Genomic DNA, 24009 nt, shown 5'->3' on the forward strand with positions numbered 1-24009 from the left:
GGAAATGCTCACCTGTAGCAGTTGTTGTTATAAGTGTTATAACTTCCCAGAGCAGTCAGACAACCCAGGCAGATGGCATAGGAGAAAAAGATCTGCGTCCCAGCATCTACCCAGACCTGTAGGAAGGCACAAAGAAGTTGGCAGAAAGAGAAGTCAGATGTGCGGCGAGGGGGTGGGTGGGTGGGATGGCCCTGTTCTCTGAAAGCCCCCACCCACACCCAACCTCCAAAAAGACTCCACAAAGGGACAATCAAATGTCCTCATCTCAGGAATGCATTTTTTTTAGAAGTTCTATTCTTGGGGTGATTAAATATAAACGGCCTTAGTTAAAAACCAGAATTTTCTGGACTTTATGGACAGTAGTTCACCAAATAGCAAGAATTTGGGTTTTAGGACTCTGCTCCAGCTGTGTGACCTTGGAAAAGTTACTTAACCTCTCTGAGGCTTAGTCTCCTGAACTGCAAAGTGGGGAATAAACTTCCCTCTCAGGACTGTTGAAGCCAAAACAAGTGATTTTTTCTGCTTTGCGATTAAGACCACCACGAGAAAAGCTCTCTCGGGTATTTTTGAACTCACAGAGCTTACTTACCATGTATACCAGGGGACCATTCACCATGGGGCCCAATTACAATGAAACCCCATTTTTCCTCCAGGTCTGGAGACTTCTCTCACTCTGCCCCATGTGCTCGGCCAGAGGACAGGGAAATGAGATGCGGGAGGCCCTCCCACCAAATCTTTACCACCTTTCCAAAGAGGTGCATTTGGGCTTCCTACGTGATACACGTGGAAACTACTTTCTTAGTCTCCAAGCTTCCCAACAAAACCTGCCGTGGAAGCCCTGACACGCACAACAGGAATTATGGTGGCTTCTCTAACACCCCCCTGGACTCTCTCTGAGTGCTGCTCCTAGAAGCTACCAAGGAAAATCCACAGCTAAAACCCAAATGCAGCTGATGAGACTGAAGCTTGAGAAGCAGCTGCCATCTAGAGAATGGGGCAACTTGCTCAAGACCACACAGCTGGGAGCGGCAGACGCAAGTCCAAGGAGACACACCGCTAGAGAAACATGTGTAGCCAACCCCAGAATTTCAAAAAACCTCTAGTGTAGGGCTTCCCTGGTGGCGCAGTGGTTGAGAGTCCGCCTGCCAATGCAGGGGACATGGGTTCGTGCCCTGGTCCGGAAGGATCCCACATGCCATGGAGCGGCTGGGCCCGTGAGCCATGGCCGCTGAGCCTGCGCGTCCGGAGCCTGTGCTCCGCAACGAGAGAGGCCACAACAGTGAGAGGCTGCATACCGAAAAAAACCCCCCAAAAAAACATCTGGTGTAACCCCCCCACCCAACACAGGACTCTCTTCTGAGTGCTTTTGACAGAATGGTCTCTGCTTGACTACCACCAGTGATGCGGAGCTCACTACCTTTTGACACAGCCCCTTTCTTTTTCTTAAGAGAACTCTGACCATTAGAGCATTTCTTAAAATGAGAGAAAATCTCCCTTCCTGTTTCCCTGGCTCTGGGGCCACCTCTCCCTCTCCCCTGTGGCAGCACTTTACAGATCTGAAGAACCCTCTGGAACACAGCCTTTTCCAGGCAAATTATCTTAACTTCCTCTCTCTTGGGGATTTGATTACACAGTACAGGTCACTCTACCCTGGGTTTGCTTGCTTGTTAAATCATTCAAGAAACATTTATTAAAAGTGAAGATCACAGTGCTGCTTTTCAACCTAAAAAGTGGTACATTGTCTTCCTCTAAAAAGAGCCTTCGGGTTCAGTGTCTCAGCGCTAAATGAGGAACGCAGGGAAAGCTCTTTCATGAAGTGTGTGTACGTGTGTGTGTGGAGGGGGTGCCAGTAGATCAGAGTGGGCTGAGACACGGCGAGGAGGAAATGGGAAGAGGGAATATTAAAAAACTTTTTCAAGAAAGGGGAGTTGGGAGACAGGGTGGTTGTGAGAGAGAAAATAATTTAGGGAGGATTTTTTAAAAATAGCAGAAACTTGAGGATGCTTAAATGTTGACAGGAAGGGCCCAATGCAAAAAAAACAATGTTGAAGATTTGGGAGAGAAATGGATGTATTTTAAAGTCCTCCTGCTGTGCCTCAGTCTCCCCATTTGCCACCTCAGTGCACTCCCTTTTCTCCTCGGTAAGGCCAGTAAACCATATGGAGAAGCAAAACACAGGGCAGCTCCTAACCCAGAAAGCAAGGCCAGACCCCAGCAGCAAGGTGCTGGGACGCTCAGCACTGGAACGCGTGTGGTTTCTAAAGCCTCGGCAAACGGGGTGTCCCTCTCCTCAGAACCTTCACGGAGTGCACAGACCAGAGTGAGAGAAGCCTCCAGACCTGTGGGAAACCTGGGGGCTTCATCACAACGGGGCCCCGTGGCGAATGGCCCCACCCTCCCCACATGGTACATAAACCCCTCCGTGAGTTCAAAAACACCCAAGAGAGCTTTCCATCCACACGTCCCAAAGATGGGGCCTCAAACCACGCTTTCCACCCGCAGGGGATTTTTCTTGCAGTTTGCTCATCGCACCCAGCACTAAAACAGGCATCTGCTGTTTTTGCCCACCCGGCACCCATCTCCCCTTTTCAGGTAACAGCACCCCAATTTTACTTTGAAAAGCCACCTCTTCCCCACCCAGGCCAATCAAAGCATTTCTCTTGGCCACAGTGACTGGTTCGGGGATGAGCATATGATGCAAACCAAGCCAATGAAACTCAGTCCTGGGACTTTTAGTGGAGCTACTGCAAATGGGACACATTCTTTTCTCTTAGAGATATTAAGCTTGTAACTGCTGGGAGTCATCGCTGACCATGAGTGAAGAGCCTGCCTGAGAATAAAGCCAATGCAGAGGAAAGCAGAGTTTAGAGCAAAGAAAGACTAATACTGGAGATATGACTCAAGTCCCTGGATCCAGCCACACCTGAAATCAGGCCTACCTGAGAGTATTGCAGTTTCAGAGGCCTATAATTCCTCTTTTTCTTAAGTCAGTTTGAATGGGACTGCTGTCACTTCAAGCAGAAAGAATTCTGACTAATAGCAACATTAAGATCTTAGAAAAACCTAGGGGCTCTAAGCCCAAATTCTTCAATCAATCCTGAATTACCAATGACCCAGCATTTATTGAGTTTATTTATTCTGTATGCAGAACCCTGTGCCAGGCTCTGAAAGAGGTACTGTACAATTATTTATAGCACTCCATCTCTGTCTGCAGGTGAGATAAAATGAAACATTCAGAGAACAAGATACACAGTACCTGGGAGTGGTAGAGGAGGGGAAAGATTAACATGTGCTAGGGCAATCAGAGAAGGCTGTCTGGAGGAGGCACACCTTTAAAGAACAGAGAAGTGATGAAAGAGGGCACATTGGGTATGGAGGTTCACGTGAGGGAGGAATGTATTCTCAATGATTTTTTTTTCTTGCTCCCCTACCTCTGTAGGAAAAAGGCTGTCATTTTTATTCAGATGATTACCATTAAATCAACACCTTTATACAATACCCTTAGCCCTCCCCCTGTTGGCTCCCTACTATGAGGAATATTGAAATTAGCCACATCTCTTTCTTTCTTCCCTTTCCTCTAGAATCTAATTTGAAGAAATATTCATTTGTTTCCAGTTAATACCTAAAGGCATTACGTGAATTTACTTTATTTTCATATACACACTCCCTTCTCTCCCAATTTTTAATACTTGTACTGTATCTGCATTATCAGAACATACAACCATTTCACATTATACTGTCCCCCTTTTGCCATTATTTAGTGTGAGTTCCACAGGTGACTATAAATTTAATGCTCACACCCAGCCATTATGTTAATACCTCTCCAGTCAGTTTTGTTGTAGCTTGTTCTCTAGTAAATTCCTCTGGAAAGGCTTATGGGAAATATATTTCCTGGGTTCTTTCATGTTCCTAACAGTTGATCTGTGGCTTTTGTACCTGAAAGTTGGTTTGGCTGCATATAAAATCCTTGGTTCTCTTTTTCTCTCCCTGAGTACTTTGATGTTGCTTAGTTGTCTCCTGGCACAAAGTGATGGGGTAGAAAAGTCTGACGCCACTCTAATTTGTTTCCCCTTATAAAAGCATTTACTCTTTTTGTCTGAATTATCAACAGGTTTGTTGCTTTCTCTTGGAAGTCCAATAATTCTAATATTATTCTAATAAAAACATGTCTTAATGTTGATTATTCTGGGTTATTTTCCGCAGGCTTGTGATATACTTCTTCAAGATGCAAATTCGAGTCTCCTCTTTTATTTCAGGGGGAAAAATTTCCTGAATAATTGTTTTTAGTATGTGTTCTCTTCCATTACTTTGGATTTCTCGTTTGGGGACTTGTTTGTATGTTGGATCTTCTTTATTTCTATACCTATCACTTTTTCTTACGTTCTTTAAAAACTTTCTTCATTTGTTTTTTCTTTCATAAGCTGTCCTTCCTGTCAGCTCTCCTTTCAAATATTCTTTTTGCCTAACAATTTCATTTATGCTAGCGTTTCATAGCATCTATTGTTTCTTCATTTCTTTTAGCTCGTTGTGAAATATTAAGTTGCTGGGTCTTTGTGGAATGTGTCCATTATCTGTAGGAACACTATTCTGCTCCTAATTCTTTTTCTTATAATAGCTTTGTATGAGACTTGATCGTAATCCTTTTCTGGTGCTCACATGTAGGTGACATGCGCTTTTTTTTTTTTTTTTGGTACTCTTAGTAGGAGGTTTTCTTGTGTAGATTTTCTGGCCTCAAAGGTCTAGAGTTGCCTCTTCCGACAGTACCAAAAAGTCTTTAAAACTACAGCCACGCAGAGAGTACTTTCTGCAATTACTGTTCTCCACTCTTATCCAGAATTTCTCTTTGTTTCCTCTACTGTCTTTGTCCTGCTCAATTTGGATTCTGTTTTCAGTGGTTTCTCCTCAATGTGGGGGTCCTGTCTGACCACAGAGCCTCAGCTGGTCAGTCTGTAGAGTTCCCAGGTCCCAGACCCCTGCCTGAACTTCCCACAGTCCTCTCACACTCACCTGTGACTTGCAGCCTGAACACATCCCTCCTAGTTTCAGCTGGCATTCTCAGATGGGTGCACCAACCTTCTATTCCCAGTGCCCTCTCCTTCTATGGGTGAATACATGTTAGAGATGTATGGGTTTCCTGTCTCTCAGCCTTCTGTATCCCTTTGCCTTCCTCTTCGTCTACCTCTTCATCTTCATCTCATCCCATAGAGTAGATACCATGCAGATGTTACTGCTGTTGGTATTTGACCTGTTCACCTTTTGTGGTTCATGGAGCCACCTAGTTATGCTGAAGGTACCATCCATATGCTTTTTGGTTTACTATCCTAGTTTCTCTGTTTAGGTGTGGAGATTCTGGAAAATTAAAAAAAATTTTTTTCTGTTGCCATCTTATCTCCTTGGTTCTCAAGACATTTTCAGAGGGCAGATTAAAGAAGACTGGTCTTGACTGGGGGTGAGAGACGGATCCCCAGAACTGAGGGATGTGGTGGATGGGGGTGTAGCACTAGAGGATGAGCCAGTTTTTTAAAGGGAGGTTCGAGGTACAATGTGGGGGAAATGGGTACGAGTATAGTCTAGACAAGGCATCAGGTGAGCTGTTCAGGAGATAGGCAGAAAGTTTAGGGCTAAATATTGCAGTCTGGGCTTGAGACACAGATTTGCAAGTCATCAGGATTTTAGTACTAACTTATCGTCTCCTTGACTCCAGATCCAAAGCTCTGTCCACTGGCCTTTTCTATTTTCCACATTTGATAAACCAGTGTTGATTCAACTTTTCTGCTGAGATACATGCTTACTGGGCCTGCAGAGCCCGAGAAGCTTCAGGATTCGATTTCTTGAAAAAGTTTCACAAAGAAGCATGATATGTCTTCACGTGGACTCTACACCATCGGACTCCTCAGCAGACAGGCATACCTGATGCACGTCTATATTCTTGAACACACCTGTGGCTGCGAAAATGCCACAGGGTTCCAACTGTTAGCCTCCCTACAACCTTTGTTTAGGAATAAACGAATGAACTCACTGGGGGAGCTGTATGTGTTAAGGCTACGCTGAAATAAACAATAACCCCCCGAGCCTCAATGGCTTAGCACCACGGAAGTTTATTTCCCACCTACACAAAGCACATGGCAGACTGTGGAGGGGCTGGCTCTCTTCCACCCAATGACAGGCGAGCAAGCCCTCCTACCTCATCATGATACCCCCAGGTCAGCACAGCCTCTGACGCAGAGGAACAGACTACGAGAGCTTTGTTTGGGAAGGTGGGTTTTTTTTTTTTTTTTAAATTAATTCAGTAACTTTTTGCTGCGTTGGGTCTTCACTGCTGCGCGCGGGCTTTCTCTAGTTGTGGCGAGAGGGGGCTACTCTTCGTTGCAGTGCGCGGGCTTCTCATTGCAGTGGTTTCTCTTGTTGTGGAGCACCGGCTCTAGGCATGTGGGCTTCAGTAGTTGTGGCACGTAGGCTTCAGTAGTTGTGGGTCGCAGGCTCTAGAGCGCAGGCTCTGTAGTTGTGGCGCACGGGCTTAGTTGCTCCGCAGCATGTGGGATCTTCCCAGACCAGGGCTCGAACCCATGTTCCCTGCATTGGCAGGCAGATTCTTAACCACTGCGCCACCAGGGAAGTCCCATGTTTGGGAAGTTTTTAGAACCAGACTTGTAATTACTAATAGCACCCTGCCCACACACCACTGACCAGAACCAAGTCCCGTGATCCCAACTTAAAGACAAGGAAGTCTGGGAAAGTCTCTTCCCATTTCACTCAGGAAGAGAAAAAATAGATGGTTGGTGAACAGAAAGCATTGCCTCTGCTACAGGCATTATCCCAAGTCTTTTTCACCTAAGGCGATTTCTTTCTTCAACTAGGAATTCCACAAACACCCAGAGATCAAACTAGATCATGGTGGCCACTGGAATGATTTGACAGAATGATTTGCAAAGAGAGGCTAATAAAACAGGCCAACAGGACATGCATGAACCTTCTACCAGTTTGGTGATGCCTTAGGAAGTGGGCATCTTGAGTCACCATTTGTTGAAAACCTACCGTGTACGCAAGGCTTTCATGGAACAATCTCATAATTGACACAACCATCTCACTAGGCAGTACTGTCACCTCCATCTTTAGAGAAGAGGAAGCGATCCACAGATGGTCAAACAGCTAACAAGGGACAGAGTCAGGTTTGAACCCCAGGCGTTCTGGCTCCACATTTTAAAGAGAAAAGCTGGGGCCTCCTGGTGCACTGCGCAGGCCTGGACTCTCGGCAGGGGCTTAAACAGCTCTGTGGCTGTGAGGTCAACAAGACAAAAACAACCCCACCTCCATGAAAGGAAGACCAGGCAACTGAGCCCCACTGACCAGCATCTCCCAGGACGCCACAAAGGGGGCAGCTCAGTGGAGAAAGGCCTTCCTACTTCTCAAGAGAATTTGAAGAGAAAACAGTCTCCACGCAACAAACCCTAAGGAAGCTGGGTCAGTAGCTGAGAAACGGATCGCTCCCCATGTTCTGCAGCAATGAATGGGGGGCGTTCTGGCTGCGTGGCAGGGGCCGTCCACATTCAGAGGTTTGGAGGACAGATCTGCATGGGAACCAGGGAGCAGAGCCCCTTTGGAAGAGAAGTGGTCCCGCCCTCCTAGCTCTGGGGCAACGTCACCGCTTTCAGACCAACTTGTTCCGACGAGCCCTGGTGCACGGTAGGTGCAGAAAGCAGTGGATCAGGGTGTAACCCTCCTTCCCAACTGGGTCGGTGGGGCCCAGCTGGGAGAAGCAAGGAAGGACGGACGGACCAGGACACACTCTTCCCCACCAAGCTCAGGAGCTACACTGTCAAGATGGACGCTTAGTACCCGCTGCCCCTGTCCACACGGACAGCACTTTAGAGTGTACAAGGCATCGTCCTACATCCTGTGACTGCCCTGGGGTGGGCGTCATCACGCCCAGGTTAGAGACAGCCGTTGGTGGGGGGGACACGGAAAACGCCTGTCCTCTCTCCCTCTTCCCCCTTTGACCTCATATGTAGAATGTCTAATCTCCTAGAAGCTCGAGGGCAAAAGCGTCACATCTTTCTCTCACCCCTTGGAGAGGAGAGACTACCCTGATTGGGGAGACCTGGGAGAGGGTCAGTGTGCATAGTGGTGAGCCCCTCCCTCCTTCTCTTGCGCACAGAAGATTAAATAAGATGATGTGTGTGAAACAAATACTCAGCACAGAGCCCAGCTCTTGGAGAGCACTGAGGAAGTGCTCAGAAACCCAGCCGTGAGCTCCAACAGCAGGCACTCAGTCAATGTTAAACCCTTCTCAGGAGCTACCGGTCTTCACAAATCTGGAGGAGAAGCAAAAAGGCTCTTTTCCCTTTTCTCCCCACAGTGCACAAGCACCAAGTGTCCACTATGTGCCAGGCGAAGTTCCAGGAGCTCCTGCCCTCAGGGAGCTTACTACCTTCTAGCAGGAGAGACAGACCACAAACACGGGCAGATAGGCTGGAACACGGCATCTGGTGGAGACGAGCAAGTGGGCGGATGGTGAGAGGCAGGGGCGTGGGGCAGCGGGGCCGGGGTCCTGCTCTGTGAAGGGGCAGTTGCAGATGTGACCTGCTGCAGTGTCTTAAGGCAGCACGGGCTACAGAAAGAAGATCCCCCAGAAATGTGCTTTCATGTCGACAAAGAGCCGCCAGTCAGAGCAGAAGGGCAGCAACTCTGCCAGGGATCAAAGTCGGCGCCAGCAGGTGGGCCTGGTCCATCTGTCCCTGTGCCCTGGAGGAGATGGCGTTTGCTGCACTGATGCTCTGAGGTCTCTGACAAACGCAGCGTTAACCCATCCTGCCAGGAAAGCACCAGTGAGAGGAGCCAGTCATCAGAGCACCTGCTCACCTTTGGAAGCACTGATAACACAGCAGGGGCTGTTCTACACACTTCACAAATATTAGACTCACTGTTGAGATCAGTGCAATTATTATCTCCCTTTTATGGATAAAAAACTAACACCCAGAGAGGGGGAGTTTGTTGTCTATTTAGCTTTGGAGAGATGTACGCACTGGCCACTGTGTGAGGAGTCCCCTTGGGCTTAGGGACAAAATCTCCGGAACCTGGCCCGCCTTGGGGAGAAGGCACTGGAGCATCATGTGAAGGGGACTAAATCAAACCTGGGCTTTTCCCCGGTGCCCGGTTCCGCACCTCTCTGGGGCTTAATGGAAAGGGCATGAGCTTCAGGATCACGTAGACCCAGGCTGGAGCCCTGCACTGCCATTTACCTGCTGTGCAACTCTGGGCAAGTTACTTCACTTCTCTGAGCCCCAACTTCCTTTTTCACAAAAGAAAGATACAATGAACGTAAAGTACGTAAGGGGGTACCTGGTACAGCTCCCTTAATCTGCTTCCTTTTGGTGGCTAATGCTTTTCCACTTCTCATGTGGCTAATGCTATACACAGCATGTACGGTAGCTTCTCCACTGTACATGTTACGAAAACAGGCTCCCAGGTCTTTCCCACCATCCCAGCCCCCTCCCTACCAGGTGAACTAATCAGATTTCTGATTAGTTCCACCGTCCATCACGAAATGCGGCCACCGTCCATCACGAAAGCAGAGTCACCCGCCCTTAGGGCCGTGAGCTAGGGTACAACAGGGAGGGGCGGAGGAAGCCAGCACCCCACTGCTCCTGTGCTCCTTGCCCTGCCAAGAAGATGCTGAAACCTCCAGACCCAACAGCACACGCGGCGTCTGGCTCTCGGATCCAAGTAGCCAGGACGGGGCTTGGTGGCCGTCCTGGGCTCATGACCCACAGCCTTCTCTTTCTTTAACATTTTCTTTTCAGACAGACAGCCACACACAGACACAGAAACGCACACACAACATCACTTTTGTAAGCAGAGCCTTCCACTGAGGTGAAAACATAACGTATATGGCCCGGCAGAAAATAGCTGAATTAAGCTCTTTCTTTTGGCCATTTGTATTGGGAAATAGTCTCAGAAGATTAAAAGTAGGTTAGGAGAATAATACAACAGCTGTGTTTCCAGTGTGTACCTGACAACGGCTTTTGTAGAAGTGAATGATTACATGAATATCACTTCCTTCCCACCTCTTTCGCAGCCCCCTCTGGGTTGCTAGGCGCCCTCTCTTCTCCGCTCAGCTAATGCCACATACAGACACTGATGAATGCAGTATGGCCATTATGAGGAAGGGAGTCGAGGCAGGAGGATTCAAGTGCTCCCTCCCTGGTGCATTCAGGGAGGGGAGAGGGCTTTGGGGGAGCCGATTCTGGATATATTTAAATGCTAATGTGCTGGGCAGCCGGGCAGGGCCAGCGGGAACAGTGGTGGGAAGGGGCAGAAGCTCTTGGCCTGCAAAGCTCCACTGGAAATATGTTCTGCAGCCTCTGGCTCTGGTGCCAGCCCTTCCCCGGGCAGCCAGCCTTGCCAGAGGCCCTGCCAGCAAAGTGTCACTGGGCTGAAGGGTTGCACCGTGGGCGGTGAGGGGAGCCTGGGTGTGTCGGCTGACCCCGGTGGCCCCTTTGTGTGGAGCAGGGAGCGGGGTCACGGTGCTGGGCCTTTGCCCGGAGGCTGGACAGCTGTGTCCTGGTCACAGAGTGGGGAGGGAGTGGACGGGCAGTTGCTGGCACTGGGCTGATGGCAGTGACCTCCCTGCCTTATGTGATAGGATCCTGGGGCCATGCGCGTCTACCCCTTAAACCATCGCATGAGACAGCGGAGCCCCATTTTACTAAAGGGCTAAAGAGAGGAGGTTTGGAGCAACGGAGGGCATGAGCAAGGCCTGGAGACAGCACGTTCTTGATCCTGCGCTGTTCCCGGGACTGTCCACACGGCCTTGGGGGCTACATTTTAGGGCAAGGTCTTCCCCCTAAAGTGTTCCTCTAAGAGGGTGCAACTGGCCTTCTGGATAGGACATTCATTGTGCAGGACGGTGCTGTTCGTTGTAGGAGGTTTAGCATCACCCAGTCCCACTCTCTAAATGACAGAGGTGCCCCCGTCATAGAGGAAACCAGAATTACTCCCCGACGTATTACTAAATGACCCCTGGGCAGTGGTCCCACCTCTTCCTCTGGGAGAACCAGTGAGGCAGGGGAGTCTGAACTGTCATCAGCGGTGGGGCTGCAGAACCCAGCTGCCGTTGCTGGGAACACAAGACCAGGGTCTTCTGGGCCAAACCGAGCCCCAAGCAGGTGCGTTCTCCTGTGTCATCCGAGCAAGCACTGAGATGGAAACGAAACCTTGTCATCTCCCACCTTAATCACTTCTCTCCTAAGAACCATGGAGCTGGTACAGAGGCAGAGAGCCAGGGAAAGAAAGGGCACACAAGGAGGCTCCAGGCCCTGGGAGAGCCAAGCAGTGGTGTATACTCCAGCCTAGAGAAGGGACTTCCTCAAGAGGAACACAAAACAGCAAGCAGCCACGGCTGGTGAAGGCAGCTGCCTCTGCGTCTGCCCGGAGACGGAGAAGTCAATACATTTAATGACATCATTATGTTCGCTGAATTTTGTCTGTCTCCCCCCAGCTAGAACAGAAGTGCCAGGAGCGCAGGAAGTTCTGTTTTTTCACTGATGCATTCCCCAGCACTTTGCACATTGTCAGCACTCAAAAAATATGTATTGAATGCCACATCTGCTTAGTCTCCAGCACATAGGGATGGGGAATTCAAGGCTCATGCAGAATCCTAGCTACTAGGTCAAGTGGACAGTGTGTTAGACTGAGAGGGTCAGGACACCTGGTTGCAATTCTAGGTTGTCCCGAAAGTTCCTATGTTTTCCCTAAAGTTCTTTCTTTCCTCCTGGCCTCAGTTTTCTAATCTTCAAAATAAGGAAACTGGAATGTAATGAGATGACAAATATATGGCATGTACATCCCATCCCTATTCCTGTCCATGGCAGACATTACTGATCAATCCCACCTATCATTCCTGCCCGTGGCAGGCATTGCTAATCAATCACACAGTCCTTTTGCCCCCAGCTATGGTGGAAAAAGTCCACCACCTGTCAGAGTTGGTAAGCGAGTTAAAACCTGACAGTGATGTACACCGCAGACCTACATAGCAAGGATATGTTTGGGGGTCAGCTGTGACTCATTTTCCTTGGGGTTTTCTGCTGGGGTGTTTCAATCCTACAGTCTTGAAAGCCTAGGAAGACACTGTAACACCACGGAATTTAAGCTCCTACCCACATTACGAACAAACTTCAAGTCAAATGCACAGGGCAGAGAGTCTTTATAAAAGCAAGAAGGAGAACACCACCATGCTCATGGAGATTCACACTTCCAATGGATTTTTGGTACTTGTCCTGGCCTGGAAGGCTGGCGGTAAGTGGCATAAGCAAAGGCCTGGAGGTAGGGAAAAGAAAGGACTGTCTGGAGTTTCCTAGTGGGAACGCTAAGGACTGAGAGAGGGGATGGAACGCTCCTTCCTGAATCCCATGGATTCAGACAGCTGGTATTTCATTCATCACTTCGTCTTTGGCTGAGGTGGGAAAATACCTACGGTAGCCACACGGTGGATGCAGAAGATGCTACTCGATTCCACGTGAAAATAATTCTGACTGGGGCAAGGCAAAGTGCTCAAATTTCAGCCCGGAGCAGCCTCCCAGAGGGGATCCATGGTGGCGGGGGAGGGGTGGGGAGGTCAGTCACAGTCAACAATGGAAGAGCTTCCTCCCTGGCTGAGACCCCCAGCCCTGGGATGAGTTCCCTGTTAGTAGAGGTGACCAAGCAGAGTTGGGGATGCGATTCTCGCATTGCCTTGGAAGTTAGGGCAGAAGATCTCTGAGGTTTTCTGCTGGTAAGAAACTTGATGGTCAGTGGGTCAATTCCCCTCAACAACGTTTTCTGAGCACCATATATATCTGCCAGGCATGGCCAATACGGAGATAATTCAGAACGCTGATCCCCTGCTCAGAGGCTAGCAATCTAGCAAGTGTATGTGGGGAAAGGAAGTCAGCCAAGTGCCTTCCCTGGTCACACAGATTCAGACAGATCTGGCTGAGAGCCAGCTCTGCTGGGCGCCTTCCAGGAGGTCACCCCTCGAGCCTCCGTGTCTCTGTGGGCACAGTGGGAAGAACACCAGCTCCAGGGGGTTCTGGAGACATGACTCAGGGTGTGCAGAGCGCACGCTGGCACCCGGCTCACAGTAACGGCTCATCCAGTGGGAGGGGCTGAGCGGCCACAGATGGCTCATGACTTCCGGCTTGAGGAGAATCTTTGAAGGGTCTGGGGGCTGCGTAGGTGTGTCCCAGGAGGGTAAGCAGAAGAAAAGCCAGCTCTTCTCGGCACAGTCAGGGGCTGGTCCCAGAGCCCCGCCACCTCCCCCACCTGCCATGAAAGCTCCACCAGGGGCAGGACGCTGGCCCCCTTGCAGAGGCTCAGAACTGCCCCGACAGCTGCCCCACAAGCCTCCTTCTCAGTCACACCTCCTTCCTCCCCCAGGCCCACAGACAAACCTCAGGGAGCGGGGCTCTGAAGGCCTCAGGGCACCTCTCTGTCTCCCTGGGGCCATCGCCTCCGGGTGGCATTAGGAGTGAGAACAAAGGGGAAACCCGCTGAGGCTGTGTGGGCCTTCATGGCTGCCTGTGTGAGCATCGCCTGGGGATGCAAAGACACTCTGCTCCTGAAAAAAGAAGGTGGGTGGGTTCCTTAATCATCTCAGCCACAGAAATCCAGGATCCCAAGCCCTTGCAGACTCCCTCTCTGCTGGGGGCTTACGAAGCTGACTGTTGGTCTCATGTGGTCCTCGCCACACCTCAAGTCAGATGCTGTTATTAGCTCCACTTACAGGCCAGGAAACAGAGGCCCAGAGAGGCTATAGAAGTGGCCCTGGATCAGGCAGCCAGTAGGAGGAAGACCCAAACCCAGACTTCTTGACCCCAAAGCCCTCACTTTAATCTCCCCAATAGACTTCCACCATCTCAACCAAGAGGAGAGAGCCCCAGGCGACCAGCCTATCACCCGAGTCTCTGCTCCTCCCAGGCCCACATCCCAGGGGATGCGGTGCTTGACATCCGCCGACCTGCCTGTGTCCGCTCACAAATTCTCCCTCCACCGCCCACTCCCACCCCACGTCCTTGCCAGCCTTCACGGTCACATAGCCATCTGCTCCACACTGCCCCTCCTCTGCTCATCTGAACGGAGAGGTGACAGCCTTCAACGATACCAGATGCTCGGGAGGCTGACTAACAGAGCAGCAAGCCCAGAGTGCCCAGGAAGAGGGCAGAAGCAGGTCCAGAGACTGTGTGCGTGCACGACCGTCACAATATGGCAGGCTGCCCCCCACCCATGAGCTGCGAGGCCGTCTTCCTGACCACGCACGTCAAGGTCGTGCAGGGTGAGAAAACAGGAGCGATGGCGAACCTCACGTGAGCACGCACGGGAGACAAGACAGGCCGCCACAACACTCCCTCCCAAGTGATGCTACAGGAGGGTGGCCTCGGCTCTGGGCAAAGCCACCTGACAGAGGGAGTGTCCTCACTCCTCACGCCTCTCTCAGTGACGTCCCTGGGCATCTGCTTGAGCAACAAAACCAAGAATGACAGAATGACCAGTTTAAAAATAAATCAAGACATGAATGTTGAAGTCTTTGGGGAGTGAAGTGTGCCAATGTCTGCAACTTACTCTGAAATGTATCCAAAGAGATAAAATGGATGGATAGATACAAGTCCTGGGAAGGTCTGTGATGAAGCCAACACAGCAAAATGCTGATGGCAGGATCTAGGTAGCGAGTAGTATGTGAGTGTTCCCTGGGCAGGTAGGACCAACAGGATGCTGGAGACGATGCTCCCATCCAGCAGTGGGAACTGCGGACTCACGGCGGGGATGGGTCCATAATTGCTAAGGGGGAGGGACACGCTTCCCAGGAACACGTCCGGCAGAAGATGTGTGTTTTGTGGCCGGTACCTCACGAGCGCGTCGGTGGGGACTAAACTGAGGAAATCGTAGCTCTGCCCAGGTGACAGTCAGGGGCCAAACCCAGCGTTCAGTCAGCGACCGGAAATCTCGGAGTTTTCTGGGACTCACAAGTCTCCTTGACCTCACCTCAAAGATTAAAAACACATCTGAATTCTTTAAATCCTCCAGCTGTGATTTGTGGATTTATCTGAGCAGGGCTTAAACCTCACCGTCAGCCACAATTCCTTTTAGGCTGAGGTGGAACAACCTTCCAGGGTTCAAGAGAGGTTCAGGAGTGGTGACCAAGAAGGCACAAGGGCACACACCCCCACCCACCCCCACCGTCGCCCTCTGCACGGTTTCACGGATACATCTGATGCTCTGTCTCTGAGGCATTCACTAAGATGTCCATGTCTGTAATGTGCTTTCCTCATCTGTCTCTCTTAGAGAACATTTACTTTCTTCCTCCCTTTGTGTCTTCTCTACTCTGTCACCTATTTCGAGGTAAAAACAATTATCATGGCAGCCCCTTTCCGGGCAGGAGCCTAGCGCTGAGATGATGGCATTCTACAACAGGTGTTTAGTGAGCACGTACTGGGTGCTGGGCAGCATGGAAGCCCCCATGGGGGAGGTATGGTTGAAAGAGATGCTGTCTATGTTCTGGAAGGGTAGTCTTGGGTGGTGAGCCCGTGTAGTTTGGATTAAGCCCCCAAGGATGTTAACCACATATTTGCTTAGAATGGCATTCATCCAACCCTCTTCCCCCACTTACTTACATGGCCTTGAGAACTCTTAACGTGCTATCATCTATAACCTTGGAGACATGTGGGTGATTTATAACATAAAAATATTCACATGCTCATAGATAAATCATCTCCAATCTCTGGGTCTAACTTTCATAGAAGGACATTTTAAAGATTAATTCCTGGGCTCTGGCACCTTTATTAATCATACACATACAACCGCTAATAGGAACTTCCTGTCAGCATGAAATAGCCCAGAATGGGTCCTAAGGGGAGAAAGAAAAGTCAAGGGTCATTGATCGTGAAAAGATTGAAAACCAGTGATTTTACTTGATGCCCTCATTATGGCTGAGGGAACTCAGCACAAGGAGGGACAACGACCCTTCAAGGTCAGTGATGGAGCTGGGTCCCCTGATCCTGAGCCTAGGAGTTTCCCACTGGGCAACAGTACCTCCTGCAGGCAGGAGAGCGTGGGAACGGCACGGAGGGAGCAGCTGAGCCAAGTGGGGTGTCTCTCAGCGCTCATCAAGGAGCCGGAGCAGCTCCCACCCTCTTTGTGAATGTCACGCAGGACTCAGGACTGGCCCTGAGGGTCTTTTCAGCTCTTGCTTGCACACGAGAAGTGAGGCAGGCAGAACATGGGATTCACACACCAGTGAGTTTTCAGCATCAAAAGTCCCAATCCCCAGCAAACTCAGATGTATCAAAGCCCTGTCACCTTGCTGCTCGCAGACAGAGGAAAGCCTTGCTCTCCTTGCTCCCATTCGTGCTGGGTCAGAAATCATCAGAATATGTTGCATTTGCAAAGCATGCGCCTTCCTCACCAAGGAGGTATCTCGGGAGGCGGTCTTAGCATCTTCCAGGAAAGAACGGCGTGCACCTCTCGGCAGCCCTGTGTTCCTCAGAGCTCTGTCGTACAGGTCAGCCCCACTGGTACTCTCAGCAGTCACCTGAGGTGGAGAGGGTCGGGCTTATAAAGATAGAAGCCCAGAGAGGTTAAGTGACCTGCTCAAGGTTACAAAGCTAGTGAGTCAGGACCTTATTCCATGTCTGCTCTAACCTCTTGATTTCATAGTTGGGGAAACAGGCTCAAAGGGTGGAAAGATAATAGATGTTTCAAACTGGAGGTTCTATGTCCTCATCCTGTTCTCCCCCAGCTGTGGCTGTGGCTAAGTCATGTCCTCCCTCTGGGACCCAGCAACTTGTCCACAAAAGAAGAAGGTGAATCTAGAAACTGACTCTCAAACTTGTTAAAACAGCAAATAAATGGGGCCCCGGGGGCTTTTTGTCAAAAACCTTGATGAATATGATTTTACTCCATGTGCTAGAGATAAATTCACTGTCAGAAAACATAATCATGGATAGTGTGGAATATGAAATCATCACCACAAACATACGACTTTATGAACAAAACTGAACTGTTGAATTAAGCACCCAGGGATACTTCCTTTAATATTAATTTCCTGCTTAAACATTCAGTATGTCATGTTCAAGACCAGCAGATACAGAAAAGCAAATACCAAGGGTCCAACATATTTTTATGAGAGATACAGAAAACAAATAATTATGAAATGTAACAGATATTGAAAATTCATAACCTGTCTGGAAAGGGAGATAGAAAATTCTTCCAGATGCCAGAAATGAGAGTCAAAGCTAAAAGATGAAGACTAGGAATAGACCCAGCAACCCACGGGGACATCCAAGTAGAGAGACACCTGAGGATCTAGAATTTAAATTCCTTCCCAAGGACAGAATTAAGATTTCCGGCCCTGGCAAGAACACACAAAGGAGAAACGACAGTCTCCTGAATAACTTGTGCTGGGAAAACTGGACAGCTACACATAAAAGAATGAAATCAGTATATTCTCTAACACCATGTACAAAAATAAACTCAAAATGGATTAAGGATCTAAATTTAAGACTGGAAACCATAAAATTCCTAGAGGAAAGCATAGGTAGAGCATTGCCCGACATGAATCACAGCAGTATTTTTTTTGGATCTGTCTCCTAAAGTAAAGGAAATAAAAGCAAAAATAAATAAATGGGACCTAATTAAACATAAAAGCTTTAAAGCAAAGGAAACCATCGACAAAATGAAAAGAAACCTACTGAATGGGAGAATATATTTGCGAACTATATGACCAGGAAGGGCTTAGTATTCAACATACACAAACAGCTCATACAACTCAACATCAAAAAAACTGAACAACCCAATTAAAAAATGGGCAGAATAGACATTTTTCCAAAGAGGACATGCAGATGGCCAACATGCACAGGAAAACATGCTCAGCACCACGCGTCACCAGGGAAATGCAAATCAAAACCACAATGAGCTATAACTTCACACCGGTTGGAACAGCTACCACCAAAAGAAACACAAATAACAAATGTCGGCGAGGATGTGGAGAAAGGAGAACCCTTGCACGCTGCTGGCGGGAAGGTAAATTGGTGCAGCCAGTGTGGAAAACGGTATGGAGGTTTCTCAAAAAACTAAAAATAGAACTACCATATGACCCAGCAATTCCACTCCTGAGTATGTATCTGAAAAAGACAAAAACACGAATTCGAACAGATACATGCACCCCAACGTTCATACCAGCATTATTTACAATTGCCAAGATATGGAAGCAACCTGTGTCCATCAACAGATGAATGGATAAAGAGGATGTTGTAAGTTTATACAATGGAATACTATTCAGCCATAAAGAGAATGAAATAATGCCATCTGCAGCAACATGGATGGACCTAGAGATGATCATACGAAGTGAAGTAAGTCAGACAGAGAAAGACAATAATTCCATGATATCATTTATATGTGGAATCTAAAATATGATATAGAGACAAATATTGTATGATAGCACTTATATGTGGAATCTAAAAAATATAACAAACTAATGACTATAACAAAAAAGAAACAGACTAACAGATATAGAGAACCAACTAGTGGTTACCGGTGGGGAGAGGGAAGGGAGGCAACACAGGGGTAGGAGATTAAGAGGTACAAACTATCATATATAAAATAAACCACAAGAATATATTATACATCACAGGGAATATAGCCAGTATTTTATAAGTGGAGTATAAACTTTAAAAATCACTACATTGTGAATCACTATATTGTACACCTGTAACTTACATAATACCATACATCAACTATACTTCAATAAAACAAATTATTTAAAAAAAAAGATTCCAGGCCCTGGGCATGACCAGAAACTGAGTGGGATTACTGCAAAAACCTAGGAGCCAGAAAGGGATTGTCTTATGGTGAATGAGGTGTCAGAAAACTCTGCCCCTCAGCCCAGGACTCGATATGGAAATATCCAGTATGGGTATGATCACATGGTGCTCCTGCCAAGTGGGCATCCAAGTTTAAACTGACACTTTAAAACTACTGTCCTAGAATTGCATACCCAGCTAAACTCCCATTCCAGGGTGACAGTGAAATAAATACCTTTTCAGATATGAACTAAGAGAGCTCAGTTCCCAAAGGCCTTTGCTGAAAGAACTACTAAAGGATGTACTCCAACAAGAAGAAGTTTAATCTATTAGAAAAGAGTAAAAATAACAGGAAGCAAAGAAATCAGTAAACACGTTGTAAAATCCAAATAAGTATCAACTCTATACAGTAATAAAGCAGAATTAAAAAGGGGTGGAAAACAATAACAAGGATGGGGAGAGTGTGGAAGCTGGAGGGAAATTTGTGTCCCAGGGTATTTCTTGCTCAGAAAGAGAAAACAGCTAGTTAAGAGCCACTCTGACTAACTGGGCACCTGCGTCTTCTGTCTTCCCACTGCTCTGCGGGAAGACCCTTTCCTCCCGTCCTGGGGCCACTGCAAATGCAGCTAGTGCAGCCTCCTCGGCATGCCACTGGGTGGGACTCCACTGCAGTCCGCTCTGCCCAAGACAGCTGTGGCCACAGTTCTGGTCCTGATTCTTCAATGTGCATTCTTTGAACTCTTCTGGAAATAACCAGGCCCCTAAGGGGTGGAGGAAAGAAACCCACAATGCCAACAGCATGCCTTCAGAGAGCCAGGGCTCACTTGGCACCCGGTGCGATTGGAGTTTGAGTTTCCACAGACTTTTCTGCTTCTTGAGGCTTTAGCCCTCTAGAGCACAAAAGTACAGCAGAACGGTCTGCAATGACAGAAACGTTCTATACCTGCTCTGTCCTACATGGGAGGAACCAGCCACACGTGGCTATTGAGCATCTGAAATCTGACCCTTGAACCTGAGGAATGGAATATTGACTTTAATTTCAATGACTTTAAATGTAAATGGTTAGATATGGCTTGTGGCTCCTGTGCTGGACAGTGTAGTTTTAGAGGGTGGGCGATCCCTGAAGGGATCCATTCCATTCTCAAATGATCCTGAGAGAGATGGGTACAGGAATTCCCAGAGTGATCTCTCCCACCCTCTGCCCTGGAACATGAGCGAGAGCAGGTAGGTGGCCCCAACACCCGGGAAAACCTTGCTCACCTTACTTGGCCCCAGGACCTCTTCCTCCCCGACCACAGCCTTCACTGATGTGTCTGATACGTCTCAGCCAGACCTGAATGCTCCTAGACCAGTGCTCCTCAAACTCCCACATTGTAAAACCAGTGAAGATGTTGCTGAGATGCAGACTCTGATGGGGCAGGTTGGGGATGGGGCCTGAGAATCTGCATTTATTAAAAACTCCCAAATAAGGCTAATGCTACTGCTGGTCTGGGGACCACACTTGGAGTCATAAGGTTTTAGACTTCTGGAAATGTCAGTTAGCTCTGCCTACATGTACAATGACAGCTAGCATAATAGCTTACGGTAACATCTGTATCTGTTCTCTCAAGGCGTTTAAAAGCATATTCTGTGAGAACAAGATAGGTTAACAAGTTCATACTATGTAGCACCACAAAAATGCCTGAAGTTTTGGTCAATAAAATTAAAGGCATATTCATCTCTTAAAGAAAATAACAGCTAACATTTACTGAGCATTTACTATGTGCTGGACACAATGCTATGCACACAATGAATGAGCATTATCTCATTTAATCCTCACAACAACCCTTTTTACAGATGAGGAGATCAAGGCACAGAGAGGCTAAGTAATGTGCCTGCGGTTACACAGTTAGTAAGCAGATGAGCCATGAAATCCAAGCAGCCTGATGGGACCCCACACTGTACCTGCCGCTTTGGTTGAAAGCTCAAGAACAGGGATCTCTGTTGGGGGTGAATGGACTCTTTTTAAGAAAAAGATGCTAACGAAATACCTGCCCACAGATATTCATAGCAGCTTTATTCACAATCATCAAACTTGGAAGTACCCAAGATGTCCATCAATAGGTGAAAGGATAAACAAATTGTGCTTCAAGCAGACAACAGAATATTACTCAGGGATAAAAAGAAAAGAGCTATCACGACACAAAAAGACATGCAAGAACCTTAAATGCATATTATTAAGTGAAAGAAGCCAATCTGAAAAGGTTACATAATGTATGGCATTCTGGAAAAGGCAAAACTATGGAGACAGTGAAGATCAGTGGTTGGCAGGGGTTTGGTGAGGAAGGAGGAGGGATGCCTAGTGCAGCAATTTTAAGGCAGTGAAACTGTCCTTCCTGTATGATACCATAATGCTGGATGATGCATTTGTCAAAACCCATAGCCTGCACCACACAAAGAGTGTGCCCTAATGTAAACAATAGACTTATTTAGTAACTACTGCAATAATAATGTGTCAATACTGACTCATCAATTTTAACAAATGTACCACAGAAATATAGGATGTTAATAATAGGGAAAAAGTGGGACCAGGGGAGAGGAGATATATGGGAACTCTGTATTTTCTGCTTAATTTTTCTGTATAGCTAAAACTGCTTTAAAAAGTTTATTAATTGAAAAAGAACATGCTTAATATACAATATTTTATATATAACTTTGGGGAGGGGTGGCCAAAGACCTTCCCCCAATGAAAAAACTCCTGTCCTAGAATATATCGCTCATCCACCCCTCCACCCCACTCCCACAGAGCCCAGCAAATGTCTGGCAAGAGTGGATACTTTGTACATTTCTGTTGATTCATTTTCAAAGCAAAGACCAGGCGCAATACCTGGCATACAGTATGTGTTCAGTGATACTTGCCGGATGAATAAACATAAGACTGGAATTCTAAAACATTGGCCTAAGAACCCCTGGAGACGGGCTTGCAGCTGCTCCTCTCCTGTGCTGTAGAGCTGGAGTCCTCACTCTCCGTGGCTCTCACCAGCCCCAGCTGTGGCCACTCCTGGTGACATCTCAAGGGTAAAACCAGTGCCTGACTCATCCCTCATACTTCCCCCCCATGGGCAGGACTTGCACACAGTAGGTGCATCCTGAATGTTTGCTGACATCAGTCTCTTTTCTCTGTAGCGCCTCTCGGGCTTCTGCAAGTAGCTAGGCAAACTCACACAATGGCACTAACTCCAGCCACACCTGCCCATACGCCTGTGACATCACAGCTGGAGGGCTGCTTCTCATATCCCCTATGACATGGCAAAGCTTCCCCTCTCCCCCAGATCAAGGTCATCTGGTACGTATCTCTGCTACTTCCCTCTTCACCTCCAAACATACTCTATTTTCTCGCTCTTTCTATGCACCTGGAGAAGTTCCCCTGTGCTGTTTCATCTAACCGTACCATATCTACGAGGGCGCAGGAGGCGAGTAAAAGATGGGACCCTGCCTGCTAGAGGCTTACAAGAGAGGAAACCGAGTGTCAGAGAGAGTGAGTCACTTGCTCAAGGTCACACAGTGGGTGAGGGAGAGGCAGGCACTCAAATGCAGCTCCGTTTGACTCTAAAGCTCTCTGATGGCAAGCTCTGCTGAGCCTCTCTTGTCTGCATAATCTTCTGACGTTACAGCTTTGTTCATGCCGGTCAACCTCTTGCCCCGAAATGCTCGACAGCTCCCTACCGACCACTGGATGAAATCTTCAGCTCTCTGGCCTTGACACATGATGCTCCCAGAAGGAGGGGTCTCAGTCTACTGTCTCAACCTTATTTCCTGTGATTCCCTGTCACAAAACCTATCCTGTAGCCACATTGAACTTCTTACCATTTCCTTCGTATATGTAGACTTGCTGGTCTTTGCTTATCTCCAGATAGCCTTCCCTTCTCCATCCTTCAAGGATGAAATGAAAGGCTACTTGTTTCCTAAAATCTTCTCTGGGACATATAATTGGAAATAATTCTGTTCTCCTCTGTTAGCAGTCCTTCATCTAAACCACCATATGACATCCACCCACCCACCCACCCATCCACCCACCTACTCATCCAGTATTGACGGGAAGCCTAACATATGCTAGGCTCTGTGCCAGGTGCCAGGGAGTCCACATTCTAATTAAGGGAGGCTAACAGTGAGGCTTCAACAAATGAACACGCGATTGCTTCAGAGAGCCACCAGCCCCATGAATAAAATAAAACAGGGGCTTGGTTAGAGTCACGGGGTTTCGTGGGGATGTCTGAGCGCAGCTGATCAGAGAGGACTTTGAAGCGGAGACCTGTAGGGTGAGAAGGAGCTGGACATGGGAATATCTGATGGGGCAGTGGCCCAGACAGACAGGGTCTGTGGTAGGAAAGAGCCTGGGATGCCCAGCACCACGTGGGACATGGGGCCAGGCCACGGAGGGCTCCTCAGCCTGGGCCATGGTGAGCAGTCTGGATTTTAATCCTCATGCAAGGGGAAGCTGCTAGGGCTTGTAAGCAGGAGGGTCAGACTTCTGCTTCTGGTCCTGAGGGACTGGTAAGGAATGGCCCTCCTGCCATAAGCAACTATCAGAGCAGACAAAAATATAACCATTTTCAGGCAGTAGATAACACGCAGGGCAAGACTGCTACCCCTGAGAGATGGGAAGATCCAAGAGGGGTGTGCTGAGCCCTCTGCCTGGGGACAACAACTAGAGCCAAGCAGAACACACAGTCCCGCCAAGCTGAACAGGCAGGGCCAGAGAGCAGGGCAGCTGAAATAGCTGGAATCTGCAATGTGGGGCAGAGGAAAGGGGGAACTGTGCAGAGCGGATGCCCCAGATGTCCATGTGGAGGTTCCCACGAGGCTGTGGCTGATGTAAACATCCAGGGTGAGACCACCAAGACTTCCCAGATAGCACCGCTTGGGGTTGAAAATGCAAGAGACACTAGAGGCCAGATGCCGCCAGGGAAAGAGCAGCGCCAGGGGATCGGGGCTCCCTCCCTGCCCGAGTAGACAGATCTGGCCAACACCAAGTATTCACCCTTGGTACCTGGCTGAGACACAGAAAGACCTTCCATTAGGGGGAAGAACCATGTCCTAAAGCAGGGTTTCTACACTGTGGCACTATGGACGTTTGGGACCCGTAATTCTTTGTTGCAGGGGCTGTCCTGTGCATTGTAGAATGTTTAACAGCCTCCCT

General features: G+C 48.4%; 1 protein-coding gene across 6 annotated transcripts in view; it reads right to left on the reverse strand.

Moving 5' to 3' along the window:
• Positions 1-24009, reverse strand: part of SLC6A11 (solute carrier family 6 member 11) — a 147270-nt gene that overhangs the window by 57515 nt on the left and 65746 nt on the right. For all 6 annotated transcript variants that reach the window (XR_009542695.1, XM_060161182.1, XM_060161179.1 and 3 more), the window contains exon 7: positions 13-116. Coding sequence is in view for 5 of the 6 variants with exons in the window: in XM_060161182.1 (XP_060017165.1) it covers positions 13-116 (104 nt within the window). In the remaining variant the exon portion in view is untranslated. The remainder of the gene's footprint in view (positions 1-12; positions 117-24009) is intronic.

Source organism: Lagenorhynchus albirostris, chromosome 10 (genome assembly GCF_949774975.1).
Source record: "Lagenorhynchus albirostris chromosome 10, mLagAlb1.1, whole genome shotgun sequence".
In the NCBI taxonomy this organism is placed as follows: domain Eukaryota; kingdom Metazoa; phylum Chordata; class Mammalia; order Artiodactyla; family Delphinidae; genus Lagenorhynchus; species Lagenorhynchus albirostris.